We start from the raw sequence: 27,592 nt of genomic DNA, 5'->3' as shown, positions 1-27,592 counted from the left end.
AAACGTGGCTGTTTATCCGCTCCAGAAAAGTGACCGTGTTTGTCGTGTGGTTGTTCAAAAAGACTTTGACCTCGGAACAAGCTGTGAAGACAAGTCAATATTGACAGTGTCCTCCTGGCACATAATGATGCAATCTTGTGTCCGTGCTAACAAATAACATGTTTTTACTGAGAGAGTTGACACTGAGGATGATATGAAAAATAAAGTCAGATTCCTTGCCCTTAAAATGCATTTAATGTTCTCCTTCCTTCATCCTCACTCCGTTGAACTGAATATCTTCATGAACCGGAGATCAACTTGACAGGGATGCGGAAGGCCTCCTGCTGGGCCCGTGGACCCTCTGCCCACATTGAGGCCTGAAATCGCGGGAAGGGAAGCTGCCTGCAATGCTGCATCCTGGGTAAAAGAATCACTCTTTTCATGCTCGAGTCTCTGCCATTCATTGAAGCTGTCACCATGAAATCAGATGTCACAGGGTTTAAATCACTGTAATCCTTGCTACTTCCTTCTGCTTCTTTGCCCACTGACGGTTTTGTTTTTCTCTGTCGCTCCCCTGAAGGAAAAAAGTATTTTGCTTTCTTATCCTTTCTAAGGATGGCACCAGTGTTGCTTTTGCTTTTTTATCCACCTCTAATCCATTCATTTGCTTGTGGCTACATTTTATTCACAGGGCACACTAGCGTCCTGTAATGCTATTGGTGTAATTTATATCAATCAATCTAACATCTGATCACAATAGCTTTCACAGAGAGTATTTTTTTTTGGCCCTCAGTGCAGTTCCTGAACGGCCCGACAATCAAAGCAGCACAAACATCATTCTGCAGCCCATCCTCCTCTTCCTCCAGGTGGCTGCTGGTTCTTTGATAACTGAGCTCTCTCCTCACAGGATGAGGTCAAAGGCCACGATGCGAAGCCCACTCAGACATTTGAGGAGCCTGATTCATCCCCAACGCCTCCAACTTGTCAGACCCAACCGCACATCCATTACATTTAAAGAAGATGAAAAGACGAGTGTGTTTTTCAAATCACACAAAACTCGGAGATAGTCTGAATGAATGGTACTGATTTAGAACTTCCATGAACCTTTTTATCCCTTATTCCTAAAAGTAATCGTAAAAAAAGATGGACAGACAATGCTCGACTTTCAAGTCTACTTTGAAGGAAGGACATCAAACATGACTGTTGCATGTCAGGCTGAAGGAAGTAGTGGGTGGTAACAAAGAGGTGAAATGTACTATCTTTCATTTCATGAGAACTTCTGTCACTTTTTTCTTTTTACAGGATTACTGCAATGTCAGTCCAGAGTTGGTTGATGAGGCCCCTTGTTTCAGCTCTGGTAACCTATGACAGCTCACTCATCGACTCAAAAACTCATTTTCTTAATGGACACACATTTAAACTTCTCCCACATGTAACAGCTATAACTTAGACACATTTCCATAACACCTAATAGCCGTCTGTGTTACACGTCATATTAGTCGTTACAACCTCGAACAGGATGAACGACAAATAAAAGGAATGTGAAACTCAAACATAAGACTGGTGGACCGTGACTTTGAAAACAGCAGCAGGCTTGTCTGTCAGGGCTCTAATTACTATTACATGTTTGTTCACAGCTGGTTACTCCATAAGAGAATTCCCTGTGTCACTATGTCAGCACATCAACCTACACAGATGTCTTTACCATAGAACACGTATGTGAACACCTACTTACTTCCTCCCTCCTCTTCCGGCTTGAGACCTTGTTAAATGGTGGGCAGACATTTATCTTCTGAGATACTTCTCATTTCAGCGGTTATCTGCTGTTTACAGCATTTTGAAAATCGCCTCTGGTATTTCAGGTTGTCGTCAACTTTTACCAAATATCGATGCATAATTTAGCCTTGATGTTCCTTGTCTTTAATCAAATTCAACTCATTCCAATGATCAGAGACAGAATACCTTGATGACAAGCTTTGATGATCCATCTTTCATTTTGCAGCGGCACGAGGGAGTTCCTTCAGAGCAATCCATCCCGTCTTTGAAAAAAAGCAGACGAAGAGGGGTGGGGGTGGGGGGGGGGGTTACAGATGTGGGAGGTGGGCTTTTGACTGCACTGACAGCTGTGAGGGACGGAGGTCTTTCAAAGCAGGAAATGAGTTGACCTCCCCTGTGGGGGACCATCCCACCCCGACAACAACCCCCACAGCTTTGAGCATCATGGGTCACCACAAGCGCCCACGGAGGGCCTCAGAGCAACAGTAGGAAAATCTGCCGGCCCCAGTGGCAACAAGTTTAAATGTGTAATGGTGCTGCATGGTTGACTTCTACACTAAGACCATAAAAGGAATTTATATTATTCCAGTGTAAGTTTCACCACCATTACCTTTCAAAGACAAAGCTTTGCATTTGTGGAGTGCAGTGTGACAACTAACAGGAGTCACATGGGATATCAGTCACTTCATTGCATCACAGGAAGTTCAAACGGCTTATTTGCTAAAAAGTATGAGTATTCCTTTAAGCAAACATATTATGTTGGTGAAAGAGGGACCGTTGATGACTGCAGCAATAGAAGCACATGTGGTGTATTTGTTTTGTGGGTTTGTAATTTACAGTAGGTATATAGGTATAAGACACTCCTTAATCCATATATGACCCTATAAGGATTTTATTGGACTATTAAAACGATGGAAAAATTTAACACTGGAAGGAGGGGACGTCACAGGGTCATTTGTACTTTCATGAGGTGGTTATTTTATTCAGCACTTTACAATTTGTAATGTGTCTATTTGCCCAAGACTTTATTTGAATCGTGACCACAGTAAAACGATCATTAGGCATTCTGGAGGAAGACTGTGGGCTCAGTGTGGTCTGTGGACTGGAAGAATTGCTGCGTTCACTTCCCTGTTATTTTCTGGTAAATGGCCTGCTGTATTGTCCTTCAGCCTCTCTCAGCAATGGGCGAAGACAAACACAGACAGTGAACTCCTATGTGACATCCAGGCTTCAAAACAAGTCCACATCCACCATAACTGGGCTGCCAATCTTATATGTGTTCTTCTCTATCAGTCGCATATTGTACTCACGCCAAAAGCCACCCACACACTCTCTGACTCCCACACAGGTCAGTACAAAATTGTTTACTGCCTTATGAAGGGCAATTTCCCAAACAGTCATCACACAAGGCAGATACAATTATATTATTGTAATTCTGGGCATTGTTTCTATTTGATCGTAACTTTTTGCATGGGAAAGATTGTTTGCAAAACTGGAAATCTGACTGATGAACATTAACAGAAACTATTCTGGAATACATCAAATGTGTATTCTATTAAAAGCTGTCAATATTATTGCAATTATTTTATATGTACAGACTTCCAAATGTACTGGGAGCGAGGACACACACGATAACATCTGCACTTAGTTTATCTGACCACAGTTGGAACTAAAATTCGACCTGACTGACAACTTCTCTGGTTCACAGTGCCGGAGGACATTTTTGGATCATTTACTAAAATCCTGGATTGAAGTAAAAGCACAGAAATATAGCTGCAAATGATATCAACGCGTTGTTGTCTTTTTAATGATTAAAGTACAAGCATCATTTTAATGTTGCAGCTGATTTGAACCTTTTCTGTACTGATTTGAATGTTAAACAAGAACAATGGATCATAGCCTACAAACTATCATGTGTTTTGTGGATACAATTTAAATTGCCAAACTAAGTGGAATCAAAACAAATAAAATATATGACTAAAATAAATAAATATATCCACAGAAAATAGTTGAGTTAATGTGAATATCAAAGTAGCCTAATAGTGTTTCGTGACACACACATATGTTCCACCTCTGCGGGTTTATAAGCCATAAACTACTTTTCCTAGTGTTTGGTTTTTCCTAATGATTTTTATCTTTACTTCCCTCTGAGGCGGACTAGGGAGGAGTCACAGTTACGCTGTCGGGGTGCTGGAAGGATTTATAAGGAGATGTGGAAACCCGCGTCACGCTGACAGAACGAGTCTAACCTCCTCGCGCTGTTGTTGACAGAGGAGGGACACTGCACATGGTTCAGGTTGGACTGAGACCGGATCCTACGAGCTGCTGCTTTTCTCACGCGGGACCGGAACAGGTCTTTGAACGCAGCTGTACGGGATGGACACGTTTGCGTTTTAATGGTAAGACTTCCTTCCTAAATGACAAGTCACTGGATCAAACAGGGCTTTCCATTCACGTCACCCGGGCTGCCGGGGGCGGCGTTTAACGCCTGCTGATTGGGTCGGACTCCTCGCGCGGAACTCAACGTTTAACGTGAAGAGAACCGGGAGACGCGGCCGGTAAAGTGACCGCCGGTTGTTTCTCTATGAACGTCCTTTTGGTTGAACTGCGCTGTCTGTCGGGGTCATTGGTCTGTGAGCAGCGGGACAGGAGGCTCTCTTGACCCGCTGCACGGTTTCTAGATGTCCGCCAAATGAAGTCCCGTCCGGGGATGGGTGAGGACCGCCCGGCCCCGCCGCGGTCCGCCGCTAGTGGGCGCTGAAGTCACGGGGGATATGGTGGAGTCGGTGTCAGTAGTTAGACATAAATACATACTTTAATTCTAGTGATAACACTTTTTAATCATTTACAAAAGATATAAGTCTATTTTTAGATAAACTTGTTCTATATACATGTGCTGTAACTATATGTATCTGTTACTTATATATAAAAGTAGATTATCTACATATTGATCCATGTAAAGGAACTAAAGAATATATATATATATATGTAACTATATGTATCTGTTCCTTATATTTAAAAGTAGCGTATCTACATATTGATCCATATAAAGGAACTAAAGAATATATATATATATATATATGTTGTGATCAGTAACAAAGCCGAGTTAGTTAGACAACTCTAACATTTTAATAAAGTTGTATAAAGTTGTTGAACATGATGAATGACTCTCCTAGCCTACCTAATTTCATTTTATGGAATCTTTTTAACAGCTAATCACATTTGAAAGCTGTATATAAATGAGCTATAGAATAAATACAAGTAGTTCAACCTTAAATGTGAATCTTTACTGAGAAAAGAATGACAGTGTATGGCTGTCACTCAGAAATGAGAATCAGCTCAGCTGAGATTTTTGTCACACCTATCGAATCAGGTTCAAACTAAATATGACTTTTGATAATCTGAACATTGTTTAAATGATTAATATCCTAACAAACTGCTAAAAGTAAAAAAAAAATCCAAAGTTTCAAAAATCAAATATATTAATTTTTTATAAATATATATGTTATAAAGTTGGGAAAGTTAATATTGGCCGAGTCCTTGTGTGGCATATATTGGCCTGGTGGGCTCTGCAAATAATCCAGATTAAAAATATTAATGAAAAAAGGCTGAATTCCTGCATTGTATTTTTTTAATAGATATAACATGTTAGTCATGGGCCTACAATGTAAAAGAGAGTATTCTCATGTCAAAGCTGTAAAATTAACTATAAAAAAAATTGAACTACGCACTTTTTAAAGATCAATGTATTAGACAGTCTGCAAATTGTCTGGTTGTTAGTTAACTATTGAACTATACTATAATAATTTTACTTTATGAAAGCCTCAGTCAAAAATGTAGATATCTTCCCTTCAAAGAAACCAACTACAGTTGTCTATTTAGATTATTTGAGAAAAGAAACGTTCATCCAGGCTGCAAATACTGGTGTTGAGAGATCCAAGTCATATATACCAGCTTTGTTGTTGTTGTTGTTGTATTTTGTCTCGCTAATGTTGTGGTGGAAACATTTACAATGAAGGCTTTTGGTGAGATTTCTATCCAGCCGGCTGAGCTGAGATTATCTATACCAAAGGAATTAACAGCAAGTTGTAAATCACATGACTGTATACTTTATACCAGCACCATAATGAAATCATCTGTAAAGGTCCAATCAGTGAATGGCCTATTGCCTGAAAAAAAGAGAGGCGGGGACAGCCAAGGACAACACATGAAGGCTCCTGCATGAAATAAACAAACTGTTTTCTTTTTTGCTTCTCCTTTCAACGGTGCCAGTCGCACAATTTGTAGCACAGGCTCATACCTTGGCCATGTCAGCGTGTCTCCATGGCGTATCTTCAGTCCTAACCTCATGGGAGAGTTCACTTGTATTTTCAGGCTTGCTTCACTGCGCACCAAAGGGACACAAAGCCCCATTCATGCCTCAGAGTGGCTCCATTCATGGACACTGAGTACTTGCCGGTAGAATTCATAATTGTTCGACGTCTTCCATCTCCGAGAATCACTGGCGGAAATGACGCAACAGTCGGTTGTTTTAAGGATGACATAAATATTCAAATGGACGCGCATGGGTCACTGTTTTGTTTGTGGTGGGTTTCGTGTTGCATTATGCATGCTCGGCATTATTTGCTTCCCACATCGAACGTAGGCCTGTTAGTGACATGAAACAGAGCCGGACTTTGAAGAATAAGATTGCAGTGAGATAGTAAAATTGAGACCTTGAGTTGCCCTCCGGGCAAGTAGGAGGGAGGATTGCTGGAGAATTGCTGCATGGTTCAATTCTATAGGCAGGAACATACATTTGTAGTGTATTTTCCTTTCCGTTTGCATTTTATTGTGAAATGTAGCCGTTTACTGTGGGTGATTATGAACATTTTATTATACAGGCATGAAGCAAATTTAAATGCATTCAAGTTTCAACACATACTTTTAAACAGTATTTTTACTTTCAACTGAAAGTTTCCCAGAGCTATTACATTGCTGTTTATACTGTACTGAACCCGGGTGCTTCATAGAAATCCACAGCTCCTGAAATGCTTCGGATGGATTAAATGCAGAGGTGAAATTTCCTTTATCTTACTGTATGTTACAATTAATGAAGAAGTTTAGTTTAGTTTAGCTTAGTTTATTTTGATCAGCAAAATATACAAAAATCAAAATTCAACAAAAGAAGAAAGTGGCTAACCGAAAGGGTCGAGGCTGAAGCTATCAAGCTTATAAGTGCCCTAACCTATAATTTCACGAAAAAACTTATTTCAGAGAACCATATACATATACCTATATACATAAACATATATACACATGTACATACATATACATACACATATATTCACACACACATATATACATATACACACACACATACATAAATACACACACATACACACACATAAATACACACACATACATATTTACAGAAAACAATAAACAAAACAAAAAACTTGTCCCCATTAACCGTTACTTATGATGCTTCATCAATGCTGATACGCCTGTACTTCTCCAGAGTCATGTCTTTAAATTTTTTTCTTGAATATCACCAGACTTTTACTTTCTTTGATGTCATCAGTCAAAATATTCAAAATATTCCACCTCAGAAGAGCCTCAGGTTTTGAGCAGCATCCCTTCTGGAAGCTGGAAGGGAATGAGTATTTTTCCTGTGGACCGTGCATCAGGGTCGAGGGTTGATGACACAGGGGCATCACTCTGTGTTAACCCACTTACGTTGTCAAATGGACTCTTTAACAAAATCTCTGACCCTCCACCTTGTGAGTAATGCCAAGAAAACCAAGTGTGTGTGTCTCCTGTCACATAAAAGCAGGATAACTAGGGATGCCAAATGATATAATCGTTATTGTTATCTGGTAATGGAATTTCAGCTGATAATCACATATGATGACGTGCAGACTCGGGACACTTAAAACCTGGTTCTGTGTGGGGATTTGCGTATATTTGTCACAACAAACAGATAATTGTTGATATCATAATCCGCCCTCAAATTCACATGTGTTCATCTCCACGTAGGGAGGATATCAGTTGGTGTTTGTGACACTGTCTTTATTTTAGCTTTTGAAATTGAATACACAATTAAACAAATCTGTTTTTCATTACTCTGCAGATGGTGACATATTTCAGGCAATAACGAATATTATACGTGTGTCTCAGTGGTGGAGCTTGTCATGCAGTATCACAGGAATGCTGCACAATTAGCCCCTGTTGTAAGGGCGGATACTGCGGGGCTTCATGGTCACAGAGAGGAAGGAGGGCGAGGAGTACGGCTGCCCTCCCACATCTGACCCAGAGGTTGCGCAATGGCCTGCTCATCAGTCAAATGGCTTTAAGCTGGAACCACAAAGACATACACATGGCAGCTGCGCGAGCAGACCGAAGACCTCTACTGGGCTTTTGTTGTGACTGTTATTTCTTAAAGGCTCACCTAAAATGATGGAGGTTGACAGCATACAACTTTTTTTCAGGAAATGCTTTAAATGTACTTCAGTCATGTTTCCTTGAAGGCCGCGCTCTTTCAGAGTGAGTAACGGGCAGACAGAGTAGACGGGTATAATGTAGGTGTGTCGTGATAGTGTGATGATTTATCCATCGGTGATGCATGTTTTTGTGTTTCTCGCCGAGAAGTATTTGTTCTAGAATATCTGCCCTGAGCTTTGACCTGCCTGCTCAGATGAGAGCGTGCAGCTGGTTATGCTGGTTGTGCTCCAGATGTGCACTGTTTATATGCCCTGTTAATGGGCATTTCACACTGGCAAAGGTGTGACCGGAACAAATACAAGTGGTGATGTAACGCAAAAGCCAAATGTAGAAGATTTGTTAATATTTTGTGTTAAAAGCCTAATTCTGACCTGAATGTACACGTTTCCTGTTGCTCATGTGAAAATAGCCGGGTGAATTCTCTAATACTCTGTTTTCTGGTTTTCTCCAACAGCTTTCTGCTGGCTAGAATGAAGCCGTGATGGGTTTGATGGAGCTGACTTGTGCTCGGATACCAAACAGGCCTTCGTGCTTTTCAAGAACACAATTTCTGCCACAAAATGGCTGGAAGTCAGAATAACTACTGGGCACAACATGACCTGGACAGGTACGCCAACAACGCTCTAAGACTGATACAAAATGTAAACAAGGATCCGTTATTATTACATAGTGTGACAATGCAAACAGTTTCATAACTTTCAACAAACCATATCAAGAGTATAATTCTGGCACTATTCATTTTAAATACGTGGCACAAAACAAAGGATTTTATATAATTATTGTTTGTGTTTATTTATCCCGTTTCATATGGAACAGAAAGAAAAATAACTAAGAGAATAGTTATATACTAATAGCTCAGTCCCGTTAGCGTAAAAAAAAGAAATATTCAAGATGTTATACATCTAACAATATTCACAGAGTAAATCCTCATGTGTCTGTGATCCGAATCCATCGTATTCTTTGATATTGGCAATTTTATGTAAATAGCTCCAAAACACACACAAATGTACCCTTAACACAGTGTCCTCGAAATAAATGTCTTACACGCAGAAGAAAATAGTTCGGAGAAGACGCAACCTGCAGTGCTGCTGTTATATAATGTACATACATGAAGGAGGCGGAACATATGTTCTGTTTAGGCATATGTCATGCTTGTTATTTCACATACATAATGACTTACTCATGACGGGTTATGTGTAGGAATGATTTACAACCATGCTCTGCTCTGTACGGATTTCTCAACCTCTCTTCTGTTGCAGAGAGTGTTTAGGCCCCAGTGTTGACATGGAACAAAACCTGAAGGAGCTTCAACAACCGCAAATGTCCAAGGAACTTAACTGTGAGTGTTTGACATGTTATTTTATTATTATTATAAAGTCACTACATTCTACAACAACAACTACAGATGGACTAGCACCAGTTCAGTTAACTCGGATGTGTGTGACACCTGTGATGGCTTAAATGCTTTGTGAATTTGAATATTGTTATGATAATATACATCTGTAATTATTGATAATTGAGGCTACGCTTTTTGAAAATGAATTGTAACTATAACCTGTTTTAGATTTGGGTGAGCTGAATTAGAATTAATTAATTGAGATAGAAAAGGAACATTTGTTTAAACACACAGTAGACTGTTAATTCCCTGTGAATTAATTAAAATAAACAAACAAAACACACACATATATATATATTTATTTATTTCAATCTTTTTGAATTGCTGTGAAACAATGATGCTATATTTTTGCTGTACAAAATCCAGCATTTTTTTCACGCTGACAAAATTGCTAAATGTATTTATCTGGTAGAAATCAATATTCGGCAGTATGTCTGAAATAATAATAATTTAAATGAAGAGAATAATAATAATAATAATGTCTCGACTGGACACACCAGAGTTGAAACCCTGTTTAACTGATAAAACAGCATGTTCACAGGGTTTTTGTGAGTTTCCATCACTGAGCTGTGTAGCAGAGGGAGCGCAGAAGAGAGGGAAGCGATTGCTCCCTGGTCACCAGCTGTTCAGTCTGGGGCATGTCGGATGTTTCCACAGAGAAAGTTATGGGAAGCTCCGTTAAGATTATGGCCTGCGCTGCAGATAATGACGATTCCTGTGTTAATCAGGGTGTTGTGGCTGATGTTTGACGAAGAGGGTGATAGGTTAAGCGGTTGTTTTCGGCATGTTTTTACTCACGTTTCCTGCAAAACAGGATGTTTTTTTTCTAAGCGGAGTGGGCAACCCACTCCCCCTGGTATTCTCTCCCTCCTACGCCATCAGCACTCTCTAGTTAAAGTTGTTGTCTCGTTGGAAGTTGTTTTCCATGTTTCCTCCTCTGAGAATTGTTTCTGCAGTGAAACAACAGTGATCGCAAAACCATGTTGGACAACGGTTTCTCGGTGTACAGTTCAATTTAGGATTTCATGAAGACAGTCGTTTAAATACCTGATTGCTTTTCCCTTTCCCAGGCAACATCTCGCTCTCCCAGACTCCTTTCTATTCTGACACGTACCGCCTCGCGCCTGATAACTTGCTTCGGCCGCATGAGGGAGACCAGGTGGTCCCTTCTTCCCAGAGACGGACGTTGTTTGGGGCCCCCCAGAAGGAAGCCAAACCCCTGCCACCTCTGCCTGACCCTGAGGAGGTCATGTCTGATGAGGCCGCCGATAGCGAGGTGGAGTTTTTTACCAATGACCAACGCCGCCTTTTGCCCAAAAGCTGTCCAAAGACCATGTGCAGGGGCATGACCAGAGGCTTTGGCCAAGTGAATAACGCCTACCAGGAGAGCTCGTGGCGGGCTGTTGGTACTGGGGCCGACTCCATCGCTTTCTCGTGGCCAAGCAGAGCGGACAGACCGACCGGTGGAGGATGCGGGTTTTGGGCACTCGCTGCCCGGAGAGAGGACCAGCAGCATGTGGCGTCGGCCGTCGGGGACCAACACAGACTTCACTTTCCCTGTTCAGGCCCTGCTTCCCAGCCGCTCCACAGCATCACCTCAACCTGCCCCACTGACAAGCCCCTCATCCCTCCTCGTATCCCCATCCCGCCAAAGCTTCCCGCTCTCCTCAAGACCGTGTGCGCCAACGAGGAAGACCAACCTCCCAAAATTCCCCCACGGGTCCCCTTAGTCCCACCCTGCCCGCCACGTAGCCCGAGCCCCAATAGGCTTCCAATTTATATCAACGGCGTGATGCCTGCCACACAGAGTTTTGCTGCGAACCCAAACTACGTGAGTAAGGCATTACAGAGGCAGCAGAACGAAAGGGTGGCACCGGCAGCTCAGTTCTCTCCCTGCATCGTTCCCATTTTGAAGGATGGCAGAAAGGCCAGCGCGACACACTACATCCTCCTGCCGCCGGGCCGACCGGCGCACCCAGACAGGCGGGAGAGACTCCAGAGTGAACCGACCAGGACGGGAAACAGCAGCTGGCAGAACAGATAGAAACCATCACGAATGTCACCGTCTGAAACTTGAGGAGTACAAAACTGTGACGGACATTATTCATAACCATGTGGCGCATCGGACGGAGCGCGTGGAAACGTCTACACGCTCCAGTCGCACGTCTCATGTCATATTAGTGTTATTTACAATGATGTATTTCAAGATCACGTATGTCACACAACACTGTGAGGTTTGTATCTGTTATTTAAAATCTTACCGGTCAGTATTTTAGGAACATGAAATAATTATAGCATTCCAGTATTTTCACTAATAGATGAGAATATTTAAATAACTGTTTTTTAAATGTTGGTTTCCCCAGACTTTGCAGTTTTTATGTCTTATCACTCATTCACCTTTAAGTCTGACAGCCATATGCTCATATCACTAATACTATACGTCTTACAAGAGAGCTAATAATTACTGTACGTACAAGCTGGGCTTGTACCAAACGGATCATCCCAGGCATTTTTTTATTTATTACAATGCTGCTTGAAATTGTAAGTATGATTTATTGATAGATTTAATGTTTTGCTGAATAATTCTCACATTAAGATTGATGTTTTTAACAATGTGGCCGATATTAGCACGACACAACACAAACAAAACATGCTTTGAACTAGTGACACAAACACTGATGTGATAAACCTCTTAACTTTGCTTTCTTTTTAGTGCTTATGGTTTTTGCAGGCTTTTTGAACAAGCTAAATGCTTCCTGCAAAATACAATATAAGCCTTTATTCTTGCATCATATTCTACACAAAGTTGAATTTATTTAAAGGAAACAAGAAGAATTGCCTTACCACCAGAACACATGACTGAAACCTGCAGCCACCCTCAACATGATTGACAGGTCTTTTTTCATACATATGAAGTAAACAAGTGAATAATAACTTTACTTTTTCATACATAGTAAAAGAAGCTTTCATTTTCACTTCTGATGAATTGTTTTTGTTATGCATGTGATTTTAACTCAATGTATTTTAGAAAAAGTACAGATTGGGCCTTTTATGATTCTTTGTGGGCATGGAAGCCACGTTACGTTTACACTGTAGAGATGCAGCCCGACTACAACCTTTGTTACATCAACAGGTTGGAAGTTCTCATGAAGATTGTGTCAGATTTGGCTCAAGCAAAAGCTGTTTATAAGTTCATATTGTTGTTAATGTAAAAACTAAATCATTGTAAAATTGTTTTTTAATCTATTTATAGAAATAAAATAACTTATTCATTCTATGATCTAGGTCTGATTGTCTTTGTACCAAGAATACATTTTTGCACACTGAAAACCTGGAAAAATAGAAAAAACACTTAAATTGGAGTTTTGTGACAAATTTTAATGGAGCATCAACAGAAGCCGACAGTGGATCAAAACTGCTCACAGGTATGAGCCGCAGGATGATCGATATACATAAATCAAGGTTACTGATGGTCATTTTCAAGCATGTGACAGTGAAAACAGTGCAACTGACTGTGCTGGGAGTCATCGGGAAAGCACAAATAACCATTTATTGTTCATTCTGCATTATCTCACAATTCAGTTTATTTACCATCACGGGGATTCAAATTTCAAATCATGCTCACAAGTTGCTTGTTTTCGCTGAGCTCCACAAATACTTTCACTCTCCATTAGTGAAGTCTAATGAAGCACAAATGTCACTATTATAATCTTAGGGGGGGGGGGGGAAAACCTAACATTGCTTTAGTATCTAACTTTCACATGTGTAGGAATTTCCAAACTCCACATTTTATTAAATCCGGTTTCATTCATTTGTTATGTGTTAAAGATTTATTCAAAATTACATGGCACAAAAAAAAAAAGTTATTCTATCATGAAATTAATCCTTGTGCTTGCAAAATAAGTTAAAAAATAAACACGTAAACACTTACTACTAACCCCTCCCCACCCTCCCCTCTGCAGTTCCTTACGGGCCTTATTTAGTTTGGCCTGTGTTCTTCTACGGGCACCGCCTCAGCTGCCTCATCTCTTCGTGCAGCCTCCGGGCTGCAAGAGATGGGATTTTGACAATTGCTTTACCGCCAGGCCCGGTTGAGCAGTTTGACTTCTGCCAGACGTTTGCTGATCATGGTGGCGAAGAAAAGTGCAAAGAGAACGCTGCTGATCAGCATGTAGTCGTAGTCGTCCTTCAGTACGTCAAACTGCTTTGAGGGATAGACGCGCGTCTGGTAGATGTCGAGACCATATGCCACAACCTAGAGGAAGAAAAAATAACATTGTCATCTTGATATCAATGGTCTTGACTGCATGTTTGGGAAGGATTACAAATTGTTTGGCTATTTTAGAGTTTCTTTAGGCTATTACTCAGTATCGTGTCAGAACAAATCTCTGCTCTGGGTGCATCCATTATTTATTTAATTAATAAGGAGAGCGCCTATTGATGAACATCAGTATAAAAATACAAGATGTAAACATGACCATGCTAATTCACATCTGTAGTCTCTAGACAGGGAACAAAAACATTACAAGTGACAATTTAATTGAAAAGACAAAATACACCGTCACATGTCATGGGATTTTGTTATAAACTAATAATAAATACAATATTTTCTTCATCCTAAATTATCGTAAAGTTACCCTTCAGTGGTTGTTAGTTTCATGAGTTTAAAATGGCAAGCAGATATTATGAAATACCATAATAAATGAAGACACCAGGATAAGTAATGCAGGTTTCAGAAGATAAAACAAATGAAAACTCATTTTTAAAATTTGGATTCACAGTGGCAGTTCAACATAAAGTTGAAGTATCATTCTGTCAAAAAAAGTCAACATTTCTTTCAGATTTCGTCTTTATTTTTATGGCAGACTCACCAGGCAGGTTGACTCCAGTCCAGACGGGGCAGTGTAAATTCCTCGCACTCTCGATACAGTCTGATTGTAGTTGATGAACCACTCTGAACGGATCAGCAGCTCCGGCGCGTACGGTATCAGGTTCTCTTCCCTGGACATCAAGAAAACACGTGAGGCAGAGAAAAACAGCCCAACACACGTTTCACATCAAACTCGACTGGAAGACGCACCGGCTTTGCTCCGTCATTATCTCTGGCCTCCGAGGGTCAAGGAACATCTTGGGTAATGACAAAATCCCTCCAGATGGCAAGCCGACTGTGATGAAGAAAACCAAAACATTTTTATTTCTAAAGCAACGGGGCAATGTTGGAAAGAAGGTGATTTACTCTACAGTGCAGATACAAAAATGTGGCGCTGGCTTAAACTTACTGAGCAAATGGCGGCTGGTGATGCCCTTCTCGGTCAGTGTGGCCTCCATGGTAGAAATTGAGGAGGGGAAGATGTAAGACTGCTGAAGCACCTGAGGAGCATGTGGCCGGTCCAGGGAGCTGAACACCGTGCTGTTGTAGAGCTCCATCCCTTCGTACAGTTCAATGACAGAGAACTCGTTCCGGCGAGACTTGGTGCTCCAGTACTCGTACTACGGCGTCAAACAGAGGCAGGGGACACATGAGGATCACTGCTCCCCTTCAACAATAGCCGACTGATGTGTTCAATTACAGTGGGGCGGGGCTTAGTCATTAAACAGCTGCAGAGAGCAAACACCATATTCTTACTGTCACCAAGCAAAGAACAACAAAGCAAAACCGGTAACAGTGACTGGAGCTGTACAGATTACTCACCACCACCCAGTTTTCAGAGTGCACAATATGCACTGGTCCTTTAGTCTTTCTCTGAACAGCTTCATGGATGATGCGCCCAGTCACACCATCAATCAGGAGGATCCCGATGAAGCTTCGCTCCGGATGCAAGTCTGTGCTCTCCGTCACCACAGCCAGCAGATTTGGATTGAGGTACTGAGAGCAATCAGAAGAAACACAATTCAGCATCTTGATCAAGGCCAAGAAATCTTTATTTTCCAGAACAACTGTGACTTTGAAAGAATATCTTCTGGATTACTGAAAATATATACGATTTGGCCTATTGCAGACTTCACATGGGAAATATAATGAACACAGCTGTTTCACTGCTACATTAAAGAGACAAGACATTTGATTAGTTTTAAAAGACATTTCAAACTTATTTAGCCGACTACAGTTAGGATACATTGTCTTTTCAGCCACGCCTTTCCTAACATGTTAAATATAAACAACCTCCATGATTACTGTTAAGATGAAAAATTGTGCCGTCTTCATTTAGAAAAATGTTTGAACAATTAATTGACCAACATACATCATACAATAATTGACTAAGAAAATGGGCCGTGTTTGTTAAGAAAGTATCATTTTGCCCTCACAGATTGGCCGTCTGAAAGAATCATAGATGCAATTATATATTGGCACCACTAGCAGCAGGGCCTAAAACGTGGATGTTTTTTTTCCCACACCACAGATAAAGCTCCAAGTGTGGGAAAGACACCGGTTTCTTGTTCATCACACACTATTTGCATTCTGGGATGAGCATTGTAATCTCCAGATTCCCTGACGGAGTTTAGGAGTTTTCTATTGCTTTATTGTTTTGAGTGTAAGAGCCCAAGTAGAAGAAAACAGGGTTTAATCTCATTCAGCTTCAGCGGTGAAGAGGATGTGAGTCACTGGGGAAACAGTAACACAAGGTACAGTATTTCATGGGAGGGTTTCAGCCGACATCAGCACACGAGGAGTGACTGTCTTTCTGAATGAGGTGGGACAGCGAGACGTCGAGGAAACAGTAAGAGATAATATACTATCTTCACATTTAAACACTCCTTCCAAACCACAGTGTAAAGAAAGCTTTCAGGGGAAGTTGTCCTACCTTATAGAGAACACTACGGTCTCCCATTACTCTGCCCTGGGAGTGCACGTGCTCATTGGGCCTTTTGCCTTTGACAGAGACGATCCTCTGCACCTCGGTTGGCATGACGATCTCCCAGATCAGCTCAGTCGACAAGTCCTGAGCGCACAAAAACATTCAGATTTATTATTTTTGCCAATCAGTCATCAGTCAGTTAAGTATTAATTTATGGTGGCTCAAGAACAGCAAGAACAACAAAACAGACTTCTGGCTATAATGTTTATTCACAGAACCGAGTCAGCATTATTACATTACATTACATGTCATTTAGCAGACGCTTTTATCCAAAGCGACTTACAATAAGTGCATTTCAACCTAGAGTACAAACTAAGAACAACAAGAATACAGGAAGTAACATTTCCTCAACATAGTCGAACTACAAAAGTACCATAAGTAAGTGCTATCTAAGTGCCACTGAAGTGCAAATCTGTGTTTTAATCCAGATATAGTCGGAAAAGGTGTGTTTTCAGTCTCCGACGGAAGATGTAGAGACTTTCTGCTGTCCTGATGTCAGTGGGGAGCTCGTTCCACCACTGAGGAGCCAGGACAGCAAACAGTCTGGATTTCGAGTGATTAGCTCGAGGTGCAGTAGTCACAAGTCGATTGGCTGTTGCCGAGCGGAGCGAACGTGCCGGGGTGTACGGTGTGACCATATCCCGGATGTAGACGGGGCCCGATCCGTTCAGAGCACGGTACGCCAGAACCAGTGTTTTGAAGCGGATGCGAGCAGCCACCGGTAACCAGTGGAGAGAGCGGAGGAGCGGAGTGGTGTGGGTGAATTTCGGGAGGCTGAAGACCAGTCGAGCTGCTGCATTCTGGATGAGCTGCAGGGGTCGGATGATTTCCATTTGCTTGTATTGTGTTCTATTGACTCCCAGTCAAGTATACTCTCGACTCTATATAATAGGTATTTTTCATTGAAAATATACTCAGCACTCTTTCAATTTTTAAATATAGACTAAATGGTATCTGCAAATGTAGAAATAAGGGAACTATTGTTGTCACCTATGGCAACCAAAGGTCAAGATTGGTGGCGGCTTGGCTTTCCTAAAACATTTGAGACCTGATGTGCAAAGAACAGTGAAATAATTGAGCAGAGGTTCACTTGCCGTTTGTAGCCTGTAGCCAGAAAGTTTTCCCTGGTCGGAGTCAACGATATAAAAGAAGATGGACGAGGCCATCTCCTGGAGCTGCTGAAGAACATTCTTTGTCGAAGGAAACGCAGACACCTTCGGACAAATAATAGATGCATACGAGTTTACAAGTGCCGTGTTGCCCTGATGCACACGGATACGCAACATGCCAGCGTTAGTTCAGACAGAACGTTCATCCGAGTTGGCCACCGACCTTGTACTGGTCATCAACAAGGAGTAAGACTTTAGCGTAATCCTGGTCCATGACCGGCAGCATGAGGGACTGAAGCATCGGCTGAAGCAGAGCAGGTGGGGTGACTTGACTCTTCTTTCCAAAGATGGGATTAAACACATGGAGTGTGGCCAGGCCAGTGTCCTAATGGTAAAAATAGATCAAAAGAATATTTTTTTTAATGAATACACACCAATTTCACCAGTTCCGCCAATGTTTTAAGTGCAGGTAGCTGCAGGAGAAAGATAAGTATGGCCGCGTATCAGGCATGCTCAGGAGACATTTCAGGTCCCCTCACTCTGCGCGAGGTACAACAATTAGCAATAGATCCTTCATGGCCACGTATTGACTTCAACCCTGAATACCTTTTAGCAGAGCGCTCTAGTTATCAGATACCTTGTCTTTGATGAGCAGTGTGCACTGTGGCGGGTGAGGGAAGTGGGCAGTGGTCCGCTGCACCATTAGTTTGAAAGCTGCATGAGATGGGATGTTGTCCAGGTAGTGCCTCCATAGAATAGTGCCGGTCTTGCTGTCGATACCAAAGAGCTTAACGAAAAAGAGCAAAAGGGAAAAATGAGAGTTTCTTGGATGGAGTCTACTAATTTGTGTTTAATTTCACTTGCATTGACTGAAATAAAAGAAGAATGAAACTTGTTTATCCACAAATGTGCAGCGCAGCTCAACTCTCCTGAAACCCCCACCTCACATTAACCTCCATGAGAGGCTTTCGTCTCGTACCTTCCCGGATGCAGTAACCATGACCATCATCTTCTGCAGGTTGAACTCGTCTCTGGAGAGGTTCTCAATGGTCACGTCATTCTTGACTAGACTGCGAGGTTTCCGTGCATCGTAGAACAGCTTCCAGAGGTGGGCGATCGAGGCCTGCAGCAAGATGAGCTGAGAGGAGAGCCTCTTCAGCAACATGGACAGCAGGCCGTCTACACAAATTACAGAGTGAACACGGACGCTGCTTAACGACTTTCAGTGGATTGAGAATCACAACTTGGACATTGTGCGATTGTTATTGCAGGCAAAGCACTGGTGCACAACAATAACATGGATATGGCTTTATAGTCAATGGCAGGAGATCCTAACCGTAACATGGGGCATAAGTGGTTAATCTAGTTTAAAATAAGAAAAGCAGAGAAGAGTGTTACCTTGAATGGCTGAATCCAAGCGAAGCAATAAAGACAAGACAAAGACAAAAGAAAGTGAAGCAAATAGCAACCACGTGGACACACCCAAAGACATCTGTTTTTACCAAGCCTGTGGCAACCTCAAAAACAACAAAACTACAACTTTGATGATTAAACGCAGGTACCAAGCAGTTGAAGTAAGGATTGACGAAAACGCAACAGTGAAGTGGACATAACCATTCTTCTGTATTAGTGGAAAACATAAAAATGATGGACCAAGCAAGCTCGACAAATTACCACAGCTGCCGTTCTCAGACGGAGTGACGACTTAAAGTAATGGATAAAACACTGCATATATATCCGCAATGGTACTTTATGCTGGAAAATAACTGACGGGATTCTGGTTTGACATTTACCGGCCTTTTTGCCAAACTCTCCTTCCAGCTCAGCCTGCGTTCCTGTGAGAGGCAGATCCACCATTTCCATTGTCACCACATCTGAGAGGGCCTCCTCTCTAGTCCACATCACACGCCCTGGAAAACAAGACTCATTATTGTTCTGTAATCATTCATTCCACATCACACACACCCTCTAACAGTATGCAGTTTGTGCTGACGCTTTCCGTGGATTACAACATGAAAGACTCCCCCCGCCCCACCCGGGATTGCGTGTACATTATGAAAACAGAGACCCTGTTTACGCTTTGCAGTGCTTTGATGTTGGCAGTAATTATGTGGAGTTGATCTCAATGTTATCATAAGGCAGAGCATGGCGTACAAGTTCCTCTGCACTTTAGTACTGGATCTCAACAGTACACACAATGAGTGACCGGCTGTGCAAAAATCAAACATTTCAAGGGATTCCACCGGTTGGCTATAAATACCATGCAATACCTGAATACAAATAACACGCCTCCGTTTCCATGCAGAACAAAAAGCAAAAGGTCAAGCAGGGTGTTTCTGGGATCTGACCAAAAAGAAACACCTGAAAAAAGGTTTCATATTTTGTACGGTAACTATCTTCAGACTTTGGTGCCCCTCAGTGGTAGAATTAAAAAACACACCATGGCAAAAAGTATTGCATGCAAATATAACGGACTCACTAAGCAGTCTTTCCAACACGACCAAAGCTTCCAGTTGTTTCTGCCCATACCTGGCTGCTGTATGAACGTGAGTGTGTGGTCTTCGCTCTGCACCATGACCCTGTAGCCAACAGCGTCGTCTTTCTTGAGGAAAGCTTGTACATGCAGCTGGAAGACAGAATGCAAACTGTCATGATATTAAAAAGAAAACATGCATGTTTAATAATATTAAACTGTGGGTAAATTAAATTGATAAAGCCTTGGTGGCTTGACGAGCCAGATATCAAACATGCTGGAGAATCACTGGGAAGAACCTCACCTTCTCTGGTTTTCCACCATAAGGATCCAGATTAAAAATCAGTGTTGTATCGAGAAGTCTGCGTCCACTCTCTGCACTAAAGAGGTTAAGACTGCAAGCCTATAGGGCAGAAAGCAGGTTATCATACAAAGCATAGGAAAATGCATCTAATCTTAAGTGAAACATAGTTTAGCCGCTCATTTAAACGAACATGCCAATCACACACAGAGACCACTAAGTCTGTGTTAAACCTATTACTTTATACCAAGAGAGCACAATGGCAAAGGATGCATTTCTCTTTCACTCACGGTTTTGTTCTTGGGCGACATCACAGCAGCAACAGTCTTCTCTCCAGGGGAAGCAAATGCAACCAGCATGGCCTATGAAGCAAGACACATGAACAATTTGTTATCCCTACTCCTTAAAATAACAATGGTAATATCCCGGTATGACGTGTTTAGTATGGCCCCTTTTTAAATAATAAAGATAAAGTTACCCAACACATATGATATATTCGAACAACAAAGTCACATATACATTTTAGACATAGTAAGGCACACTTTTATCCATCATGTATGAAAGAGAGGCAGTGAAACAGTTACGTACGGGCTTGAAATCTCTCAGTGTAACTATCTGACCACTGTTGAGCTGGAGAAGCAGGTGGTGTTCTGGCCCGAGCTGAAGGAAGAATTCTGAAAGTGGCGGGAGAGCTGGGTTGGGCTGGGTGGACACCAGGACTGGTTGGAAGCCGGGGGTGGCTTCAAGTTCCAGAGACTAAAAGAGGAGAAATGGGAGCGTACGGTGAATGTATTGTGAAATGCATTCACACAGAATATAAAGAAAATATAAGATATGGTCGGTATAAAGAGGGACAGCTCCATTGTGTCATATGGAGACCTGTCCAAACCAGAGAACAGGATATGGTAATTTTATGAAATAAAAAGCTCTTGGTTTCATTGCGGTGGGTACCTGCAGGGAGATCTGGGTCATCTGTGACTGCACATGCAAGTCAAGCGTGTACAGAGATACAGCTGCCGAGTCCACGCACGTCAACATCCCCCGGCCGATCACTACACAGCTGGCCTGTATGTTGGACAGCCACGGAGCTTCCACCGAGATCTGAGCACAACATGAGCAAATAATTAAAGGAATAAGGAATTTAGTAAATATATTGCAATACTACAAATGTACTTGTTGTATTCAAAAGTAAGTATTATCTAAAAATGATATGATATAGTCAACAGCATTTGTATGAATCAGGATTACCTGCTTGATTATCTCTCCATCCTCTAAACTGTAAGCAACTATTGTAATATGGGAATGAGGAACCACTCCCAGCACATAGACTTCACCATTTCCACCAGAATAAACAGCCTGGAAATCCACCGTTTCACTGTTGAGATGAAAAACAAACAGTGATAGTGTTAATAATGCCAATATTTGTTGTAAAGATAAATGATTACGCCTTTACACAACAGACATTCCTTATAATATTACCATTTCTATTTTCTGCAATATGTTAATGCTTGAATTAATATGCACTTTTATACACGCATTTATTCATTCATTCATTTATTTTTCAAAATCTTGTAGTTGTAGTAGGATTTTTATAAACTATTCGTTTAGAGTCACACTTTTTCACGACACAATTTTCAAACAAACAATTACTATTAAAACAAATCAAACATGTTGAGAGGATTATGAATTTCAGTGGAGAAGTTAACAAAGAAAGACATATTAACGGTATATGTAGACAAACTTCTGGTTTCAATGTTGACCCAATGACATTAACACACAGCTCTGCTTGCCTTTCCGGTAGATTCTCGATCCATTTTTGATGACCATTAGAAAGATAATGAAGAGAGATGACAGTTTTCTTTAAAACAGCCACGTGCTTCACGGTGTCTTGATATCCAACTAAACATGCGGCCTGGAAACTAAAGTGTGGAACAAAAACAAAAATCAACATCTTTTCAAAATACAAGCAATTCTTAACTTAACTGCTACCTGTTGCTAACAAAAGAGGTAACCACCTGCCAGAGTCCAGCACAATCTCCCAGTTCAAACCCCCAATATTTATGTCCCAGGAGCGCAGCTGGCGGCCATCACCAACCACCAACACCGCATCTAGGAGACAAGAACAGTTTAAAGAGCTATGTGCTTTCAATCGGGAACTGAAAAGTTAAAAACTCAGGCAACACTTTTAATACATTTTATTACAAGACAATAGGGGAACTCAACCTCTGTAAGCTCAACTGCAATGAATGAATCACCTTGTCCATGATGCAAAAGAGCGTCAATGTTCCCCTCGGGCCCAGTCATATCCACATGTCGCCAGACTGTAACAGACAGTGAATAAATACTAACATAAGAACACAAAGTATGTCAACTGAGAGACGGGTTGTCTTTCTGTACTTGGCCCTACTACAAAGTACTCACAGAGTTCTCCAGTCTTGGTATTGATTGAAGCAAAAACATTGTTCTCAGTTGCCAAAAGCACCTTTTTGGATGACTGCACATGTGCGTCAAAATGGGAAAAGCGAACCTTGCCAATATATTGCTGCCTCCTGTTAATCACAAATGAGAAAACAACCTGTCAAAAACCAAACAACGTCATATAGAATTATAGCTGATTATAATAATGCTGATTAGTGCAGCGATACATACAAGAATCAACTCGAGAGATACACAATAAGCTAATATAATATATATATATAATTTATTTTTAAAGGGGAAATATTGGTGGATTGCACACTTGGTACAATCCAATTGGTTAAACATCACATTTACTGTCACACAATTAGCTTACTATACCGTTGGTTTCCCAAATACAAATACAAAATCGTTAACAAGCCAACAGCTACAGCAGTCAGCTAGGAAATGCAATGCAGTGTCTTTTGTAAATATCGGTTCCGACACCAGCCCAAACACACCGGGTCGCAGCTAGAGGCTGTGACAGGTGTTAGCATGAGCATGTCTACATTAAAACATGGCCCTAAACAACACGCATGTTTGATCGTTCTGCAGACGCCTCTTACCAGTCAAACTTCCCTACTTGATCCTCAAACACAGCCCCGACAGTGCTGCACAACAGGATACATTTAAGACCAAACCAAATTAGCTTTGCCATTGCAGCATTAGCTTTAGTTTGTGCTTCAAGCGAAGGAGGAAGCCGGAAGTCAACGTGCTTCCTTCTCTAATGGGGATTGGAAGGTGCTGCCCCCTGCAGGGAAGAATGGTACACGACTTCAATTAATGTAAGGGAGGGATCACAAAGAAAAAAACTATATCCACAAAAGTTATCGGTAAAAGTTAGTTGTAATTGGATGTGATAAATCAAACACGCCTTTTTCCAAGATAATCTATTTTCTATGCACAAATTCTACTTTTTCCCCCTAAATGTTATAAATTTGATTTGTAATGTGTGTATGTTATTGATATTGCAAGAATTGCAGAAACCTAAGTGCACTAAAGGTTAACAATGGATAATAATAAAACATATATTATAATAATATAATAATGTGTGTATAAATATAGCTGAAACCCCAAAATTTAGAAAGATTTAACACAAACAAATATATTGTTAGCCAAGCTAATCTCCATAAGAGTTCAACAATACAACTCTGAGCCTGTAGCAATATGGTTGCTGCTCAGATTTCAGATGTCTGTCAAATCTTCGTTAGTAAAAAAAACATTCATGAGTAGCCTATTAATTTACAGGAATGCTGAAATAGCCACACTGTGTTTTACATGGAAAAGATGCAATGAGTAAATATAATAAATAAGTGACCTCTAAAACCCAATATTAGGTATTTGTATTCTCTGTATATGGCATAACATGCAATAAAAAAGGCAATTTTTGAATTAGTATGAACTAATTGGGAATTGTATTAACCCTGGCATGAAAAACTGTGAATTGGGGGCAAACAGAGACATTTACTTGATGAAAATATTGTGCTGACCTGGCAGTAGTGCGCTGTGAGTTGCCCCTGTGGTTTACCTTCACTACAGTAGTGTGCTGTCAGCGCCCCCTGTGGTTTACCTTCACTACAGTAGTGTGTTGTGAGCGCCCCCTGTGGTTTACCTTCACTACAGTAGTGTGCTGTCAGCGCCCCTGTGGTTTACCTTCACTACAGTAGTGTGCTGTCAGCGCCCCCTGTGGTTTACTTTCACTACAGTAGTGTGCTGTCAGCGCCCCCTGTGGTTTACCTTCACTACAGTAGTGTGCTGTCAGCGCCCCCTGTGGTTTACCTTCACTACAGTAGTGTGCTGTCAGCGCCCCTGTGGTTTACCTTCACTACAGTAGTGTGCTGCCAGCGCCCCCTGTGGTTTACCTTCACTACAGTAGTGTGCTGCCAGCGCCCCCTGTGGTTTACCTTCACTACAGTAGTGTGCTGTCAGCGCCCCTGTGGTTTACCTTCACTACAGTAGTGTGCTGTCAGCGCCCCCTGTGGTTTACCTTCACTACAGTAGTGTGCTGCCAGCGCCCCTGTGGTTTACCTTCACTACAGTAGTGTGCTGCCAGCGCCCCTGTGGTTTACCTTCACTACAGTAGTGTGCTGTCAGCGCCCCCTGTAGTTTACCTTCACTACAGTAGTGTGCTGTCAGCGCCCCCTGTAGTTTACCTTCACTACAGTAGTGTGCTGTCAGCGCCCCTGTGGTTTACCTTCACTACAGTAGTGTGCTGCCAGCGCCCCCTGTGGTTTACTTTCACTACAGTAGTGTGCTGTCAGCGCCCCTGTGGTTTACCTTCACTACAGTAGTGTGCTGTCAGCGCCCCCTGTGGTTTACCTTCACTACAGTAGTGTGCTGCCAGCGCCCCCTGTGGTTTACTTTCACTACAGTAGTGTGCTGTCAGCGCCCCCTGTGGTTTACCTTCACTACAGTAGTGTGCTGCCAGCGCCCCCTGTGGTTTACCTTCACTACAGTAGTGTGCTGTCAGCGCCCCTGTGGTTTACCTTCACTACAGTAGTGTGCTGTCAGCGCCCCCTGTGGTTTACCTTCACTACAGTAGTGTGCTGTCAGCGCCCCTGTGGTTTACCTTCACTACAGTAGTGTGCTGCCAGCGCCCCCTGTGGTTTACTTTCACTACAGTAGTGTGCTGTCAGCGCCCCTGTGGTTTACCTTCACTACAGTAGTGTGCTGTCAGCGCCCCTGTGGTTTACCTTCACTACAGTAGTGTGCTGTCAGCGCCCCCTGTGGTTTACCTTCACTACAGTAGTGTGCTGTCAGCGCCCCCTGTGGTTTACCTTCACTACAGTAGTGTGCTGTCAGCGCCCCCTGTGGTTTACCTTCACTACAGTAGTGTGCTGCCAGCGCCCCCTGTAGTTTACCTTCACAGTCTCTTCTATGGGAGTTCAAGATGGCGTCGAGCGGAGGAGATGGGGAACGCGAATGGACCGCGGCGGTTCGGCCGCTGTTATCAGCTTCGTACACTGCGTTTGAAACGAAGGAGCTACCTCAGCTCATCGGGTCTATAATAAACAGGTAACCGGTGACATGTCAACGCATCGCGTGTCTTTATTTGTCCAAACGCGAGCCGTGTCCAGCCACGGTTGAGCTGGCTCGCTAGCTAACTTAGCAGCTAGCTGCTACTTGAGCTTAACTTGTATTGGCAGCGAGTTGCTGACGCTAATGTTAGCGAACTTACTCTAAATGCTACTCCGCTTGCCCAGACTGGTTACTCAAACTGTATGAAACACGACTCCGCTTGTGTCGACGGGACATTGGTCTTTAATATGGTGTCGTTGCTGTGCAGTAATCAGTCGACGTCGCAGTGTAACGTAAAGAAAATGTGCCTCATCATTAGCTAGCTAACACAAACATTAGCCAGCGGGCCTCCAGAAGGAGGTAGCGCTGAGCTAGACTGAGTTCGTGTTGACTCCGTCAGCCACCATTAGGTGGCTACATTTGGGTATGTTTTTTTAGTCGTATCCAGTCTTGGCACGTCAACAGACACGTTGTACATGAATGATTCGTCGTGTTGTCGGGTTAACTGTTGTGTGTCTGTAGTTGGGATGGAAGTAGGCGGGGTCCTTGTCATGTTACACTCGACTCTCCTTTGGATGATTAGTGATGTGTCGCAGTGAATGTATGTTAAATAAAACTACATTTAACGCTCGTCGATATCGCTACTGTGTAATTCAACGCAAGGTTACGTGTCTTGATGGAAACGTGCCAGGTTTACACGAAGGAATCTGGTGCAGTGGCTGTCACGCAGAGGGAACTTGTTTGTGGAAACCGGAACAAGATTCAAGATTCAAGATGTCTAAGGGAACGTCAGATATCTAAGGGAACCTTTCGTTGTTTTTATCGTTAAACGCCCACATTTCGCACAACAAACTACCGGCCCGTCACCTTTTTAGAGGGACGATCAAACGTTTCACAGCAGCCAGGTTGTCTTTGCACCCGCTGCTCGTCGTCAGTGGTGGCATCAGCTGATCCCTCTGGGTAAACACTCGAAGAGCTTCTGCCAATATGTTTCGGTTTAATTTTCTCAAAGCAACACTCAACCTGAGAAAATACACAGCAACACTACTACCAGGCCTGTTAGTTTCGTTTTCCAAAGAACCGGCTAACTTGTATACACGTTTGATCTGTCTGACTTCTTATGCTCACTCTTTAGCTTCAGGGTCAAATCCAAAGCATTTGTTCAGCAATGTTTTTCTGGCAACATACATCTTAAAGATCATGAACATGATGGTTAGATAATGCAGAGTGAGTGCTACAGTAGTATGACATTTGAAAAGAAAATGTTTATGTTTACAACTGGAATTATTTATGTTTTGCTTCAAGGGTGCTGCTTCTAGACAAATCAGCACATTTCAGTGATGTGCAATCAGGAGAACTGTAGACTGTCTTGTTGATGAGCAAAATATGATTGTCATATTGTGGCACATTGAAGTGGTTTTCTACTGTCACTTGAACACATTGATGTATTGGAGGCTTCAGAAAAAGCAATAATATAGACATATAGATACATCTAGATGTATACTGTTCATGTCTCTTTGGTGAACTGATGCTGCACAGATTGGTCTCTAGCAACAAAGATGGCCATCCTTCTGTCTGGAAGTATGTGATGAGATTGCAGATTTAAGAGGTGTCATATGGTGTTGGCAGTTTAAGTGGCCGTTCTAGATGGTGTAGGACACTGTTGAGGCCTGTCGGTAGAACCAATCAGATGTGTGTTTTCCCTTGTTCTTCGGACACCAAACTGCATAATTAAACACAGGTTTT

At 42.0% G+C, this 27,592-nt stretch overlaps 3 protein-coding genes across 8 annotated transcripts in view; 2 read left to right on the top strand and 1 right to left on the bottom strand.

The window, feature by feature from the left end:
* The first annotated feature begins 2,120 nt into the window (after window positions 1-2,120).
* LOC130199955 (ERBB receptor feedback inhibitor 1) lies at window positions 2,121-12,911 on the top strand. The gene is made up of 4 exons (XM_056423829.1): window positions 2,121-4,154; window positions 8,693-8,845; window positions 9,498-9,577; window positions 10,705-12,911. The coding sequence occupies exons 2-4, from the start codon at window positions 8,799-8,801 to the stop codon at window positions 11,676-11,678; spliced, it is 1,101 nt and encodes a 366-aa protein (XP_056279804.1). The 5' UTR covers window positions 2,121-4,154; window positions 8,693-8,798; the 3' UTR covers window positions 11,679-12,911.
* Window positions 12,912-12,991: 80 nt separating this feature from the next.
* Window positions 12,992-23,521, bottom strand: emc1 (ER membrane protein complex subunit 1). The gene is made up of 22 exons (XM_056423643.1): window positions 23,395-23,521; window positions 22,796-22,923; window positions 22,630-22,695; window positions 22,390-22,483; window positions 22,165-22,293; window positions 21,623-21,749; window positions 21,326-21,475; window positions 20,963-21,130; window positions 20,665-20,736; window positions 20,378-20,476; window positions 20,130-20,226; window positions 19,394-19,510; window positions 18,580-18,779; window positions 18,238-18,387; window positions 17,824-17,985; window positions 17,586-17,705; window positions 16,438-16,575; window positions 15,327-15,500; window positions 14,914-15,124; window positions 14,715-14,799; window positions 14,506-14,635; window positions 12,992-13,889 (listed from the first exon to the last, which is right to left on the bottom strand). The coding sequence occupies exons 1-22, from the start codon at window positions 23,484-23,486 to the stop codon at window positions 13,710-13,712; spliced, it is 2,889 nt and encodes a 962-aa protein (XP_056279618.1). The 5' UTR covers window positions 23,487-23,521; the 3' UTR covers window positions 12,992-13,709.
* A 2,197-nt stretch (window positions 23,522-25,718) lies between these two features.
* Window positions 25,719-27,592, top strand: part of ubr4 (ubiquitin protein ligase E3 component n-recognin 4) — a 51,710-nt gene continuing 49,836 nt past the window's right edge. For all 6 annotated transcript variants that reach the window (XM_056422285.1, XM_056422281.1, XM_056422282.1 and 3 more), the window contains exon 1: window positions 25,719-25,843. In XM_056422285.1, the coding sequence (XP_056278260.1) occupies window positions 25,719-25,843 (125 nt within the window). The remainder of the gene's footprint in view (window positions 25,844-27,592) is intronic.

Source organism: Pseudoliparis swirei, chromosome 9 (genome assembly GCF_029220125.1).
Source record: "Pseudoliparis swirei isolate HS2019 ecotype Mariana Trench chromosome 9, NWPU_hadal_v1, whole genome shotgun sequence".
Classification (NCBI taxonomy): domain Eukaryota; kingdom Metazoa; phylum Chordata; class Actinopteri; order Perciformes; family Liparidae; genus Pseudoliparis; species Pseudoliparis swirei.
Note: the sequence above shows the minus strand (reverse complement) of the source record. Positions and strands in the feature narration are given on the sequence as shown.

What these genes read in the sequence shown, in the direction of transcription:
- LOC130199955 (XM_056423829.1), top strand. Translation starts at nt 8,799, where the DNA reads ATGGCTGGAAGTCAGAATAACTACTGGGCACAACATGACCTGGACAG. An exon ending in GCACAACATGACCTGGACAG is followed by an intron (nt 8,846 to 9,497) that starts GTACGCCAACAA and finishes CTTCTGTTGCAG; the next exon opens with AGAGTGTTTAGGCCCCAGTG. An exon ending in AATGTCCAAGGAACTTAACT is followed by an intron (nt 9,578 to 10,704) that starts GTGAGTGTTTGA and finishes TCCCTTTCCCAG; the next exon opens with GCAACATCTCGCTCTCCCAG.
- emc1 (XM_056423643.1), bottom strand. Translation starts at nt 23,486, where the DNA reads ATGGCAAAGCTAATTTGGTTTGGTCTTAAATGTATCCTGTTGTGCAGC. An exon ending in TACCAAGACTGGAGAACTCT is followed by an intron (nt 22,696 to 22,795) that starts GTGAGTACTTTG and finishes TGTCTGTTACAG; the next exon opens with TCTGGCGACATGTGGATATG. An exon ending in CACGTTCATACAGCAGCCAG is followed by an intron (nt 19,511 to 20,129) that starts GTATGGGCAGAA and finishes CTTGTTTTCCAG; the next exon opens with GGCGTGTGATGTGGACTAGA.